Source organism: Mustelus asterias, chromosome 8, assembly GCF_964213995.1.
Source record: "Mustelus asterias chromosome 8, sMusAst1.hap1.1, whole genome shotgun sequence".
In the NCBI taxonomy this organism is placed as follows: Eukaryota; Metazoa; Chordata; class Chondrichthyes; order Carcharhiniformes; family Triakidae; genus Mustelus; species Mustelus asterias.
The window spans coordinates 22582099-22594450 of NC_135808.1; the positions used below are offsets into that span (position 1 = coordinate 22582099).

The 12352-nt window shown below is 48.6% G+C and overlaps 1 protein-coding gene across 2 annotated transcripts; it reads left to right on the top strand.

The window, feature by feature from the left end:
* Window positions 1–294: 294 nt before the first annotated feature.
* On the top strand, window positions 295–11975 carry LOC144496928 (class I histocompatibility antigen, F10 alpha chain-like). Of its 2 annotated transcripts, XR_013498471.1 has the most exons (9): window positions 295–466; window positions 898–1158; window positions 1486–1758; window positions 2853–3116; window positions 5320–5424; window positions 6010–6042; window positions 6313–6360; window positions 10506–10904; window positions 10985–11975. XR_013498471.1 is itself a non-coding variant. In XM_078217549.1 (8 exons), the coding sequence occupies exons 1-7, from the start codon at window positions 403–405 to the stop codon at window positions 6357–6359; spliced, it is 1047 nt and encodes a 348-aa protein (XP_078073675.1). In that variant the 5' UTR covers window positions 295–402; the 3' UTR covers window position 6360; window positions 10506–11975. The 2 variants fall into 2 exon arrangements, 1 of the variants encoding a protein (XP_078073675.1); XM_078217549.1 differs by having other exon boundaries at window positions 10506–11975.
* The last annotated feature ends 377 nt before the right edge of the window (window positions 11976–12352 follow it).

Consider the following 12352-nt stretch of genomic DNA (forward strand, 5'->3'; position numbering starts at 1 on the left):
CAAAGTGATGGAAGTGAAGCTTCAGTTTCACAGAGTCTTTGTTCAGAGCCTGTCTGGAGTAACTGTGTTCAGTTCTGGACACCGCACCTCAGGAAGGGGAGATTGGTGTTGGAGAGGGTTCCGATCACCAGAATAATAAAAGGAGGTTAAATGAAAGAGGTTTTTATCCCCCAGAGTTTATCTGATTGGACAGTTCTCAATATTGAGGCAGTTTCTCAACCTGTTTGTGTCTATTCTGCCGGAGACTGATGACTCACTGAATCTCTTTATTCTGATTGGTTTAAATCCTATTTTGTGTCCAATCAGATTGAGGCTCAGTGTAAACAGGGAAAGACAGAAGGAGTGAGTTGAGAAAATGGCCTTTTGTTTGAAAAAGAGTTTCCTCCAAATGTTTCTCCCAACATGAGGGAAGCAGCAATGATTGGACTGATAGAGCTGGTCCTTCTGTGTGGAGAGGTGTCTGCAGGTGAGTGATGGGGTGTGAGAGGGGCAATGCCAGGCTGGGTACTGGGGCATTAACCCTGGGTCAGTGAGTGATGGGGTGTGAGAGGGGCAAAGCCAGGCTGGGTACTGGGGCATTAACCCTGGGTCAGTGAGTGATGGGGTGTGAGAGGGGCAATGCCAGGCTGGGTACTGGGGCATTAACCCTGGGTCAGTGAGTGATGGGGTGTGAGAGGGGCAATGCCAGGCTGGGTACTGGGGCATTAACCCTGGGTCACTGAGTGATGGGGTGTGAGAGGGGCAATGTCAGGCTGGGTGGAGGCCTTGCTCTCGGTTTGGAATCAGTGTTTTGGGGTTCATGCCCTGATCTCTGTGTGTGTGTGTGTGTGTGTGTGTGTGTGAGGGTGTTGGTGTTTTTAGGGTGTCTATCCTGAATTCTCTCTCTCTCTATTCCAGGCTCTCACTCTCTCCGGTATTTCTTCACGGGAATGACTCCGATCCCGGGTTTCCCGGAGTTTGTGGCTGTCGGTTCTGTGGACGGTGTCCAGTTTGTTTTGTACGACAGCGATCGGAGGGAGCTGATCCCCCGGGAGCAGTGGATGGTGGAGAGCGAGGGTCGGGCAGCCTGGGAGCGGAAGAAGGATCTCGCACAGGAGCAGGAGATGTACTCCAAACTTACTGTTCCACTGCTCATGACCCGCACCAACCAGACAGGAGGTGAGTGCTCACTCTCCCAGCACCCTGGATCCAGGTGGGAATGAGGAGAAACCCAGAGTGGATCAGGAACCGGGAGCCAGAGGCTGATTGGCTGCGATTGGAGATGTGACAAGAAATGTGATTGGCTGTGAATGTGTGGAGGGATTGTTTCCAGGGAGGTCTGGCTCTGATTGGCTGTGTGTGAGGGGGGGGGGGGGGGGCAGAGTACTTGATGTTGATTGGCTGGTAGGATGAGATCGTCCAGTGAGACTAGTTCTGAGTGGCTGTGCAGGTGGGATCGCCCATTGGGACTGTCTCTGATTGGCTGTTTGTGTTTCTGATCCTTAGGGATCCATGTTTACCAGCTGATGACTGGCTGTGACCTGAGGGATGATGGGACCACGAGTGGATTCAACCAAAGGGGATGGGACGGAGATGATTTTATCAGCTTCGACAAGGATCACATGATGTGGGTGACCCCGGTGCCCTGGGGAGAGATCACCAAAAACAAGTTGGACAGGAGCACAGTCGACATTCAGCGATGGAAACATTACCTGGAGGTGGAGTGTATCGAGTGGCTGAGGAAATACCTGGAGTACGGACAGAAAGAATTGAGAGTCTGTGAGTGAGGGGGGAGTGAGAGTTGGTGAGTGAGGGGGGGGAGTGAGAGTCGGTGAGTGAGGGGTGAGTGAAAGTCGGTGAGTGAGGGGGGGAGTGAGAGGCGGTGAGTGAGGGGGGAGTGAGAGTCGGTGAGTGAGGGGGGAGTGAGAGTCGGTGAGGGAGGGAGGGAGCGAGAGTCGGTGAGTGAGGGGGGAGTGAGAGTCGGTGAGTGAGGGGAGTGAGAGTCGGTGAGTGAGGGGGGAGTGAGAGTCAGTGAGTGAGGGGGGAGTGAGAGTCGGTGAGTGAGGGGGGAGTGAGAGTCGGTGAGTGAGGGGGGAGTGAGAGTCGGTGAGTGAGGGGGGAGTGAGAGTCGGTGAGTGAGAGGGGAGTGAGAGTCGGTGAGTGAGGGGGGAGTGAGAGTCGGTGAGTGAGGGGGGAGTGAGAGTCGGTGAGTGAGGGGGGAGTGAGAGTCGGTGAGTGAGGGGGGAGTGAGAGTCGGGGAGTGAGAGTCGGTGAGTGAGGGGGGAGTGAGAGTCGGTGAGTGAGGGGGGAGTGAGAGTCGGTGAGTGAGGGGGGGTGAGAGTCGGTGAGTGAGGGGGGAGTGAGAGTCGGTGAGTGAGGGAGGAGTGAGAGTCGGGGAGTGAGAGTCGGTGAGTGAGGGGGGAGTGAGAGTCGGTGAGTGAGGGGGGAGTGAGAGTCGGTGAGTGAGGGGAGTGAGAGTCGGTGAGTGAGGGGGGAGTGAGAGTCGGTGAGTGAGGGGGGGTGAGAGTCGGTGAGTGAGGGGGGAGTGAGAGTCGGTGAGTGAGGGGGGAGTGAGAGTCGGTGAGTGAGGGGGGAGTGAGAGTCGGTGAGTGAGGGGGGAGTGAGAGTCGGTGAGTGAGAGTCGGTGAGTGAGAGTCGGTGAGTGAGGGGGGAGTGAGAGTCGGTGAGTGAGGGGAGTGAGAGTCGGTGAGTGAGGGGGGAGTGAGAGTCGGTGAGTGGGGGGGGGTGAGAGTCGGTGAGTGAGGGGGGAGTGAGAGTCGGTGAGTGAGGGGGAGTGAGAGTCGGTGAAGGGGGTGATGCCGGGACTCTTATCTCGAGGTTCCTGTACTGACTCCTCTTTCTTTCTCTCTCAGTTGCCCCCGTCGTGTCCTTTACCCGTCTGGGTGATTCTAACCGGCTGTCCTGTGCCGTCACCGGGTTTTACCCTCAAGCCATCGAGGTGAATGTGTGGAGAAACGGAGTGATGATTGATGAGACTCTGTCCAGTGGGATCTTACCCAATCACGACAGCTCCTACCAGATCCGGAAATGGGTCGAGTTTGATCCAGAGGACCAGGCCGAGTATTCCTGTCGGGTGGAACACAGCGGGATGAAGGAGACACTGGTGGTGATTTACGGTAAGACTGTTTCTCACTGTTAGAGAGGACCCAGCCTCAGACCAGGATCACAGGAGGGAGGGTCAGTGCTGAGCTGTCAACCCAGGATATATAGAGAGGGAAATAAATCTTATTCAATGCGTTATATATCATGGTTCCACAGTGCAACGTGATACAGCGTATCATTGGATATTGGGATCGCACTGGACCTGGTGTAACATTGGACACAAGAGTAGGTCTGGGCCTGGTGTATTCTGGGATATTACAGTATGGTGGGGCCCAGTGAACCCTGGGATATTGCAGTAGTACAGACCGTGGTATATCCTGAGATACTCTCGTAGGACACATCCCAGTGAACCCTGGGATATTGCAGTGGTACAGACCGTGGTGTATCCTGAGATATTCTCGTAGGACAAAAACCAGTGTATCCTGGGATGTTGCAGTGTGTCAGGGTCTGGTGTATCCTGGGATATTACAGGAGGTTGGGCACCGTGGAATATCAGAGGATGGAGAGAGCCTGGTGTATCCAAGAAACAATGCTTTTCACTGTGTACCAATACATGTGACAATAATAAATCACATCAAATATTACAGTAGGACTGGACCCAGTGCATCCTGGAAGTTTGCTTCAGTCAGATTAAGATCAGTATTCAGAGAAATAATGGAATTCCTTCTATTGGAGACAATTCATGAAAATCTAGAATCAAATACTATAACAATGAATATTCAGCATGGATTTTGAAATGGAAAATCTTGTTTTACTCCAATTAGTGGATTTTTTGAGGATGTAACAAAGGGAATAGACAATGGTAATGTAATAGATATAATATCATATAATTTTTTTAATGTAATAGAAAAGGGGGTTCGTGATGGACTGATTGACAAGGTGAAAGCATGTGGAGTTAGGGGATGAGTGACAGAATGGATCACTCACTGACTTTGGGACAGAAAACAGAGAGTGTGAGTAAAGGGTGTTTCAGAGTTACAGAAAGTGTTCCACAAGGATCAGTGCTGGGATCACCGCTGTTCACAAGTTACACTCCATAACTTGGATATTGGAATCAAAAATACCATTTCTTAATTTGCAGATAACATCAAATTGGGAGAATTATTTGATTTTGAGGAGAACTGGAATAAATTAATAGGACATGAATAAACTTGAACAAATAGTTGGTAAATAAAGTTCAGCACAGTTAAACGTGAGGTATTTTTCAGTTAACGATGAATAGGGAGGGTTGAGGAACAAAGGGATCTTGATGTACAAATACACCAATCAGTAAACATAGAGTTACAGGTTAGACAATAAACAAAATACAATCGAAAACCAGGTTTGATTTCTCCAGGGATAGAATTGTAAAGTAGTGACTTTATTGCTAAACCTGTATCAAACCTTGGTTAGACCACATTTAAAGACCGTGTGCAGTTCCGGTCACCATTTCATAAAAAGGATATAGAGTCAGGGGAGAGAGTGTAGAGAAGATTTACAGAGATGATTCCAGAAATGAGTGGGTGGACATCTCAGGAAAGGATTGACCGGCTGGGTCTCTGCTCTCGGGAAAACAGAAGGCTGAGGGTTGACCGAATCGAGGATTTAAAATTAGGAAAGTTTTTTTTATAGGCCAGACACATCGAGAGTGTTCCTCTTGTGGGAAGAGCATATCCAGTGGCCATCAATACAAGAAACCCAATGGGGAATTCATGAGAAACCTCTTCACCCAAAGAGTGATGAGAATGTGGAGCTCGCTGCCACAGGGGGTGGCTGAACTGAACAGTATAGTTTAAGGGGAGGATAGACAAGCAAATGAGGGAAAGGGGAATAGAGTTAAAATGGTTGAATTAGATGAGGAATGATGGGAGAAGGCTCAAGTGGAACATAAATACCAGTATCAACTAGATGGGCCGGAAGGCCATTTTCTATGTTGTATATCCTGTGTTTCCTGATTCACTCTCACTCTGATTCTCTCTCACATTTCTCTTTCTTTCACTCTGATTCACTCTTTCATTCTGTCTCTCTGATCTTTCTCTGTCTCTCATTCTCTCTCTTCCTCACTCTTAGTTGCTCATCCTCTCTCTCATTCTCTCCCACTCGCTCACATTCTATTTCTCTCTGAGTCTCACTGTTCCCTCTCCCTGATTCACTCAGTCTCTCACATTCTGTCTCTCTGATTCTCACTTTTTTCTCTCCCTGACTCACTCAGTCTCTCTGATTCTCTCTCTCTAACAGAACCAAAGTCTCGCTCCCAGGTTGCTGTTACTGTCGGGATTGTGGTCGGGGTCCTCGTGCTCATCGCTCTCATCATTGTGGCTGTCGTCATCTACAACAAGAAAGGTAGGAATTGGAGGGAAAAGAGCGGTGGGTGAACTGTAGTGGATCCAGGCAGTCCGGGAGGCTGGAATTGATTCGTGCCATGACTAGCTTTTCGAATCATTTCATAACGATGGATGTCAGAGCCACCGGATGACAGCTCACTGGGGGCAGGGATTCTGGGAGAGTATTCCAGGGTGGCGGTGGCTCAGGCTGTGGATCTCAGATTGGTGTGGGGGCGGGGATGGGGGGCTGGTGGTTGTACAGAGTGGGTGGAAGAGCTGCAGGTTTGGGATAGGGATGGTAAGGGGCTCATGATAAAGGATGAGTGTCTGAGAATTGTGGGAAGGGCCTCAAATTGGGTGAGGAGTTCAGGGTATCAGTGAGGGCTCAGCTAAGAGTGAGGGTCTAGGGACAGGACGGGAGTGATGGTCCAGGGTCAGGGTGGGAGTGAGGGTCTTGTGTCAGGATGGGAGTGAGGGTCTCTGGTTGTGGTGGGAGTGAGGGTTCAGAATTGTGTTGTTGGGGCTCAGTGCGAGTGAGAGTTCCAGCCTCTGTCTCTGATTTTCTCTCAGTCTCGTCACTCACTGAGCATTCCATGTTTTACAGGGAGAGGGAAGAGCAACTACAATCCTGCAAATAGTAAGCTGATCATCAAACATTGTCCCTGTGCAACTGTGTACATCATTGTTCATTCTGTTTCAACGTTAGTTTGTGTGTGTGTGTGTGCGTGCATCGTGCGTTTCTGTGTGGGTGTGTGGGCTTCTGTGTGTCGCCGTTAGTATGGGTGTGTGAGAACCTCTTTCTCTGTGTCTCTCTGTCTCTCTCATTCTCTCTTTATCATATTCACAGTCTCTGCCTCTGTCTCTCTGATGTTGAACAATGTTTTAACACCTCTTCTTCCTTTAACAGCTTCTGATGATGGGGATTCCTCATCCAGATCCTCCACAAGTACCTGAGGTATGAACTGTGTTGATAAATATTGGGAGCTGATCCTTCTAACTGGGATATTCCCGCTGGATTTAGCTGTACAATCTGGTGGGTGGGCTGTGAGCTCAGTGTCTGTCTCTCGCTCTATAGTCACTAAAGAGCAGCTCATCCAATCCAACACTGAGCTTTGAGACTGGCCTTCTGGAGACGGCTGTTCCTGTACAGTCTGAGGGTGGAGACATTGTGGGTGTTGAGGTGTCGAGACATCCGGAAACATCTCACCCTGGACAGCCTCCTCTGAGCTGCTCAATTTCCTGAAGGAATTTGTAACTCCCAGACTTTTCCCTGAAGTTGGTCACTGAGCTGTGCCGCTCCCACAGGTTTTTATTTTAGTCGTGTTTTGTGATGAGTCTGATCATTAGCTGGATGTTTGGGGCGTGGAGTAGAGTTTAGGAGTTAAGCTGGTGATTGGTGGTCTGATGGGTTTCGCTGGTGTTTTGTATTCTATTGGGTTTTGCTGGTGTTTGGGGCTCTGATGGGTTTAGCTGGTGTTTGGGGTCCTGATGGGTTTAGCTGGTGTTTGGGGATCTGATGGGTTTTGCTGGTGTTTGGGGGTCTGATGGGTTTTGCTGGTGTTTGGGGCTCCGATGGGTTTTGCTGGTGTTTGGGGCTCTGATATGTTTTGCTGGTGTTTGGGGGTCTGATGGGTTTAACTGGTGTCAGGGAGTCTGATGGGTTTAGCTGGTGTTTGGGGCTCTGATGGGTGTAGCTGGTGTTTGGGTTTCTGCTGGGTTATCTGGTGTTTGGAGGTCTGATGGATTGAGCTGGTGTTTGGGGCTCTGATGGGTTAGCTGATGCTTGGGGTCTGATGGGTTTTGCTGGTGTTTGGGGGTCTGATGGGTTTTGCTGGTGTTTGGGGTCTGATGGGATTTGCTGGTGTTTGGGGCTCTGATGGGTTGAGCTGGTGTTTGGGGCTCTGATGGGTTCAGCTGGTGTTTGGGGCTCTGATGGGTTTCGCTCGTGTTTGGGGCTCTAATGGGTTTTGCTGGTGTTTGAGGGTCCGATGGGTTTCGCTGGTGTTTGGGGATCTGATGGGTTTTGTTGGTGTTTGGGGCTCTGATGGGTTTAGCTGGTGTTTGGACGTCTGATGGGTTTTGCTGGTGTTTGGGGCTCTGATGGGTTTAGCTGGTGATTGGTGCTCTGATGGTTTAGCTGGTGTTTGGGGCTCTGATGGGTTTAACTGGTGTTTAGGGCTCTTGTGGGTTTTGCTGGTGTTTGGGGCTCCGAAGGGTGTTGCTGGTGTTAGGGGCTTTTGTGGGTTTAGCTGCTGTTTGGGGCTCTGATGGGTTTCGCTGGTGTTTCGGGGGTCTGATGGGTTTTGCTGGTGTTTGTGGTCATAGAGTCATAGAGGTTTATAGCATGGAAACAGGCCCTTCGACCCAACTTGTCCATGCCGCCCTTATATGTTTTTAAAAACCCCTAAACTAATCCCAATTGCTCGCATTTGGCCCATATCCCTCTATACCCATCGTACCCATGTAACTATCTAAATGCTTTTGAAAAGATAAAATTGTACCTGCCTCTACTACTACCTCTGGCAGCTTGTTCCAGACACTCACTATCCTCTGTGTGAAAAAATTGCGCCTCTGGACAGTTTTGCATCTCTCCCCTCTCACCTTAAACCTATGCCCTCTAGTTTTAGACTCCCCGACCTTTGGGAAAAGATATTGACTATCTACCTTGTCTATGCCCCTCATTATTTTATAGACCTCTAGAAGGTCACCCCTTAGCCTCCTACACTCCAGAGAAAAAGTCCCAGTCTATTCAGCCTCTCCTCAAAACTCAATCCATCAAGTCCCGGTACCATCCTAGTAAATCTTTTCTGCACTCTTTCTAGTTTAATAATATCCTTTCTATATTAGGGTCGACAGAATTGCACACAGCATTCCAAGTGTGGCCTTACCAATTCCGTGTACAACTTCAACAAGACGTCCCAACTCCTGTATTCAATGTTCTGACCAATGAAACCAAGCATGCCGAATGCCTTCTTCACCACTCTGTCCACCTGTGACTCCACTTTCAAGGAGTTATGAACATGCACTCCGAGATCTCTTTGTTCTGTAACTCTCCCCAACGCCCGACCATTAACTGAGTAACTCCTGCCCTGGTTCAATCTACCAAAATGCATTACCTCGCATTTGTCGAAATGAAACTCCATCTGCCATTCGCCGGCCCACTGGCCCAATTGATCAAGATCCCGCTGCAATTGGAGATAACCTTCCTCACTGTCCACCATGCCACAAATCTGGGTCTGATGGGTTTTGCTAGTGTTTGGGGTCTGCTGGGTTTAGCTGGTGTTTGGAGGTCTGATGGGATTTGCTGGTGGTGTGTGGTTGGAATGTTGAAGGAAATAATATTTATGATTGAGAGCGAGGCCATTCAGCCCATCATATCCCTTCCTGTTCATGAAGAACTCTCCTGCTTAATATCACCTCCTGTACTCGATCTGTAGCTCTGTCGATCACAGCTCTTCAACTCGACGTCCAAGAATGGATTCAATGTGGTGAGAGTTTCTGCGTCTACCATCCTTTCAGACAGTGCTTCAGCTGTCGTCTATCTGGTGTTGTTACAATTCTAGCAAAACCATTCTGCTGTCTGTCTCAACTGATGAAAGAAAAGCATGTTATGTACCTTCTTTACCATGTAATTAACCTGTCCTGAAAACTTTCCCAATCTGTGGACATGCACTCCTGGATCCCTCTGATCCTCCACATTACTCATTATCCTCCCATTTACTGGGGAATCCCTTTGCCTTGTTCATCCTCCCGAAATCCATCACCTCTCACTGCTCCAGATTGAATTCCATTTTCCAATGCTTTTCCCAACTGCTCAGGCCATCTCTATCTTCCTGCAATCTGAAGCTTTCCTCTTCACTGACACCCACACAGATAATATTTGTACCTCTGTAAACTCTTTATCATTCCCGCTGCATTTGAATCTAAATGATTCACATGAACTACAAAAAGTGAGGGTGTGAGTGCTGGGTCCTGTGGAACCCCCACTGGTAACAAGAAGTCTTGTTTAGGTCTGAGAAGTCTCTCAACATCAGGTTAAAATCCAATTCGGAATCACGAGCTTTCGGAGAACTGCTCCTTCGTCAGATGAGTGATGGTCAGTCCAACGCCGGCATCTCCACATCATGGGCATCATTCTAGTCGCAATCAACCCCTTACCCCTTTGCTTCCTGCCACTGAGCTAATTTGGGGTCTGATTTGTCCATGTCTCTTGGATCTCGATGAGTTTTACATTTCTGACCAGCCTGCCATGTGGGACCTTGTCCAAAGCATTATTAAAATGCATGTTGACCTTGTCCACCTCACTGCCCTCATCAACCCTCCTTCTCACCTCTTCCAAATTTTCAGTCAGAAAGCTTGAGATGAGCTCCCCTTAAATCCACGCTAACTTCCCTCGACTAATCTGTGCCTTTCTCGATGAAGGTTTGTACCGTTCCTCATAATTGGTTCCAACAATGTTCCCACTGCCGAAGTTACACTAACTGGTGTATAATTACTCAGATTGTCCCTTCTCTTTTCAATCCATGGTGTAATGTTGGCAGTCATTTAATCTTCTTCCACACTCCTGTAGCCCGGGAGGAATGATTCTGATGATCAGAGCCTCTGCAATTCCCTCCTTTGCTTCTTTTAACCCGGTGATTTACCATCTTTCAAAGTTATAAAATCCCTGAATACATCATCTCTTACAGTGTTTATCTGATGCAGTAATTCACACACTTCTTCTTTAACTGCAATGTCAGCATTGCTCCCTGTTTCCCAAAGACAGTGGCAATGTATTTATTCACAACCTCAACACATTCTCCCTCCTCTCTCACAGACTATCTTATTGGTGTCCACCAGGCCTTACTCTTTCCTTATCCTTTTCTCTTCAGGTACTTAAAGAACATCCTTGGAGGTTCCTTGATTTTTCTTGCCAGTATTTTGTCGTGCCCCCTCTCCTTTCCCAGTATTCCTCTCTCAGTATCTCTTCCAGGTTTCTGCATTGTTAGGCGTGAGGGGTCTGATGGATTTTGCTGCTGGTTTTTGTGGGGGTCTGATGGGTTTTGTTGGGTGTGTTCCAGCTCTGCTGGCTTTGCCTCAGTTTTTCTTTCTCATCCCCAGTGCCCTCCAGTGCATTCCAGGGTTTGTAATCTAGGAACACCAGTTCCCAAGAACAGCAGCGGGAGAGGATGAGAGAATGAGGGAAGATGTGATTTCATCAAGGTGACAGCGACCGACTGATTCAAGCTCCACATATGTGATTCTGTTTAAATGGAACTGTGATGATGGTTTGGAAGTAATTGCTATATCTGGAGCTGCACTTTCTGAGCTATTCTGATCTGAGCTGCTTATTCTGCACAGACACTAGAGGGCGATCTTATGAAAAATATTCTCTGTCCAGAAAGAGCATGAAAATGGGAGAGTTTCTGATCCGTGTTTCAGGCGTATCCAAATCTACAATCTTATGCACTTGTTTCTCACCCTTGTAGGGGGAGGGGGCAGGTCTTAAATAACCAGAATGCTGCCTGAAAGCAGCAGAGGACACCATTGCGCATCTGCAGGTCCCTCTGCTCTGAGCTGCAGAGAGACCTGTCACTCAGCCTCTGCTGCTTTCACCAGACCTCCATGGCCGAAACACGGACTCCCCAGCTGCCACGGCGGTCCGTGGCCTAATGCAACCCCTGATGGTCGGACCAATTGACCCCGTGACACCCTACATGTCCGGACAGACCAAACCGCGCCTCTGGGACAGATTGAACCCCGTGACCCCCCTCCCCCTAATTCGGACCGACTTTCCCTGTCCATCCCACCACCGATCGCAATGCAGTAGCCCCCGCTACTTCTCTCACTGATGGCAAATACTCAGTGGCAGTAGCCCCCCCACACCCCAAATTGCAAATGCATAGCGTGCAGCGCCCCGCCCCCATCACCACAGGTTGGTCCCACCCCAGTAGAGCCCCCCTCCAAATAATCAGGCTCCACACCCTTCCCACTCCCACTGCCTGGTGCGCACTTCGAAGATACCAGGCTGGCACTGCCCGCAAGGCACTCCCCCCAACCTCTCGGGGTGGCTTCAATGGCTTCTGGATCCACGAGCGAGGCATCGGGTCTGGTCCCTGTTGTGATTCTCGCTGGAGTGAACCTCTCCCGTGAGGCCACAGAGACGAGAGCCCAGATGATTGCGCCGCGGGCTCGCTCATTTTGTTCAAAACAGGTTTTAAATGTAGTCAAGTATTTTATTCAGCCTCGCGCCGCAATGTGTGAGAAATCGGGTGCGAATCTCATCTGTATTGAACTCATGAATTCCAATATCTTCTGCCCTTTCCTGATTTTTTCTCTTCATGTCTGTTATTCATTGGTGAGTGTGTTTGTGTCACATCTCCCATTCCCAAGCACTCTGTCTGGGGAAATAACAAACATTATTGAAATATCAGAGCTTTTGTATCAAACTGTCATCTGCAACTCCAAATGTCAGATCGCGGTAAATTTCGAATTCTTGTCACTGTTGGAAATATTGTTACACTTTGCAGTATTGGACACAATTGTTACCTGTATGTGTGTGTGTGTGTTATTAAAACAACAGAAAAGGTTTATTCTGCTCGGAGCTGAATGGGTTAATTCTAAATTAAAACACATTTGGTGAAGGAATTCACTGTCACCGCGATTTCAGAAAGTGACTGGATTACAATGTTCTCAGAGTAATGGCGGTTTCAGCAGAACAAAGATATTTCTTCATCTCTTGTGGATTCACCAATTCAAACTGGATACTTCCGAATAAAAACCTTGGAGCAAAATGGATTAGAAGATAAAGTCCCAATTGTTCCCCAGGGTTGTTTTTAAATGGAGATTTTAAAAACAAGAATAATCCATGAACAATCACCTTCAATTCATTCCTGAATTTGAAATTACACCATTAAAGCTTAAAAAAAATGACCCCACTCTGACAGATGTGAATTTGTATCTGGATT

Coding starts and splice junctions, on each gene's coding strand:
- LOC144496928 (XM_078217549.1), top strand. CDS start 403: ATGAGGGAAGCAGCAATGATTGGACTGATAGAGCTGGTCCTTCTGTGT. Junction 1,759..2,852: donor ACAGAAAGAATTGAGAGTCT/GTGAGTGAGGGG, acceptor TTTCTCTCTCAG/TTGCCCCCGTCGTGTCCTTT. Junction 3,117..5,319: donor GACACTGGTGGTGATTTACG/GTAAGACTGTTT, acceptor TCTCTCTAACAG/AACCAAAGTCTCGCTCCCAG.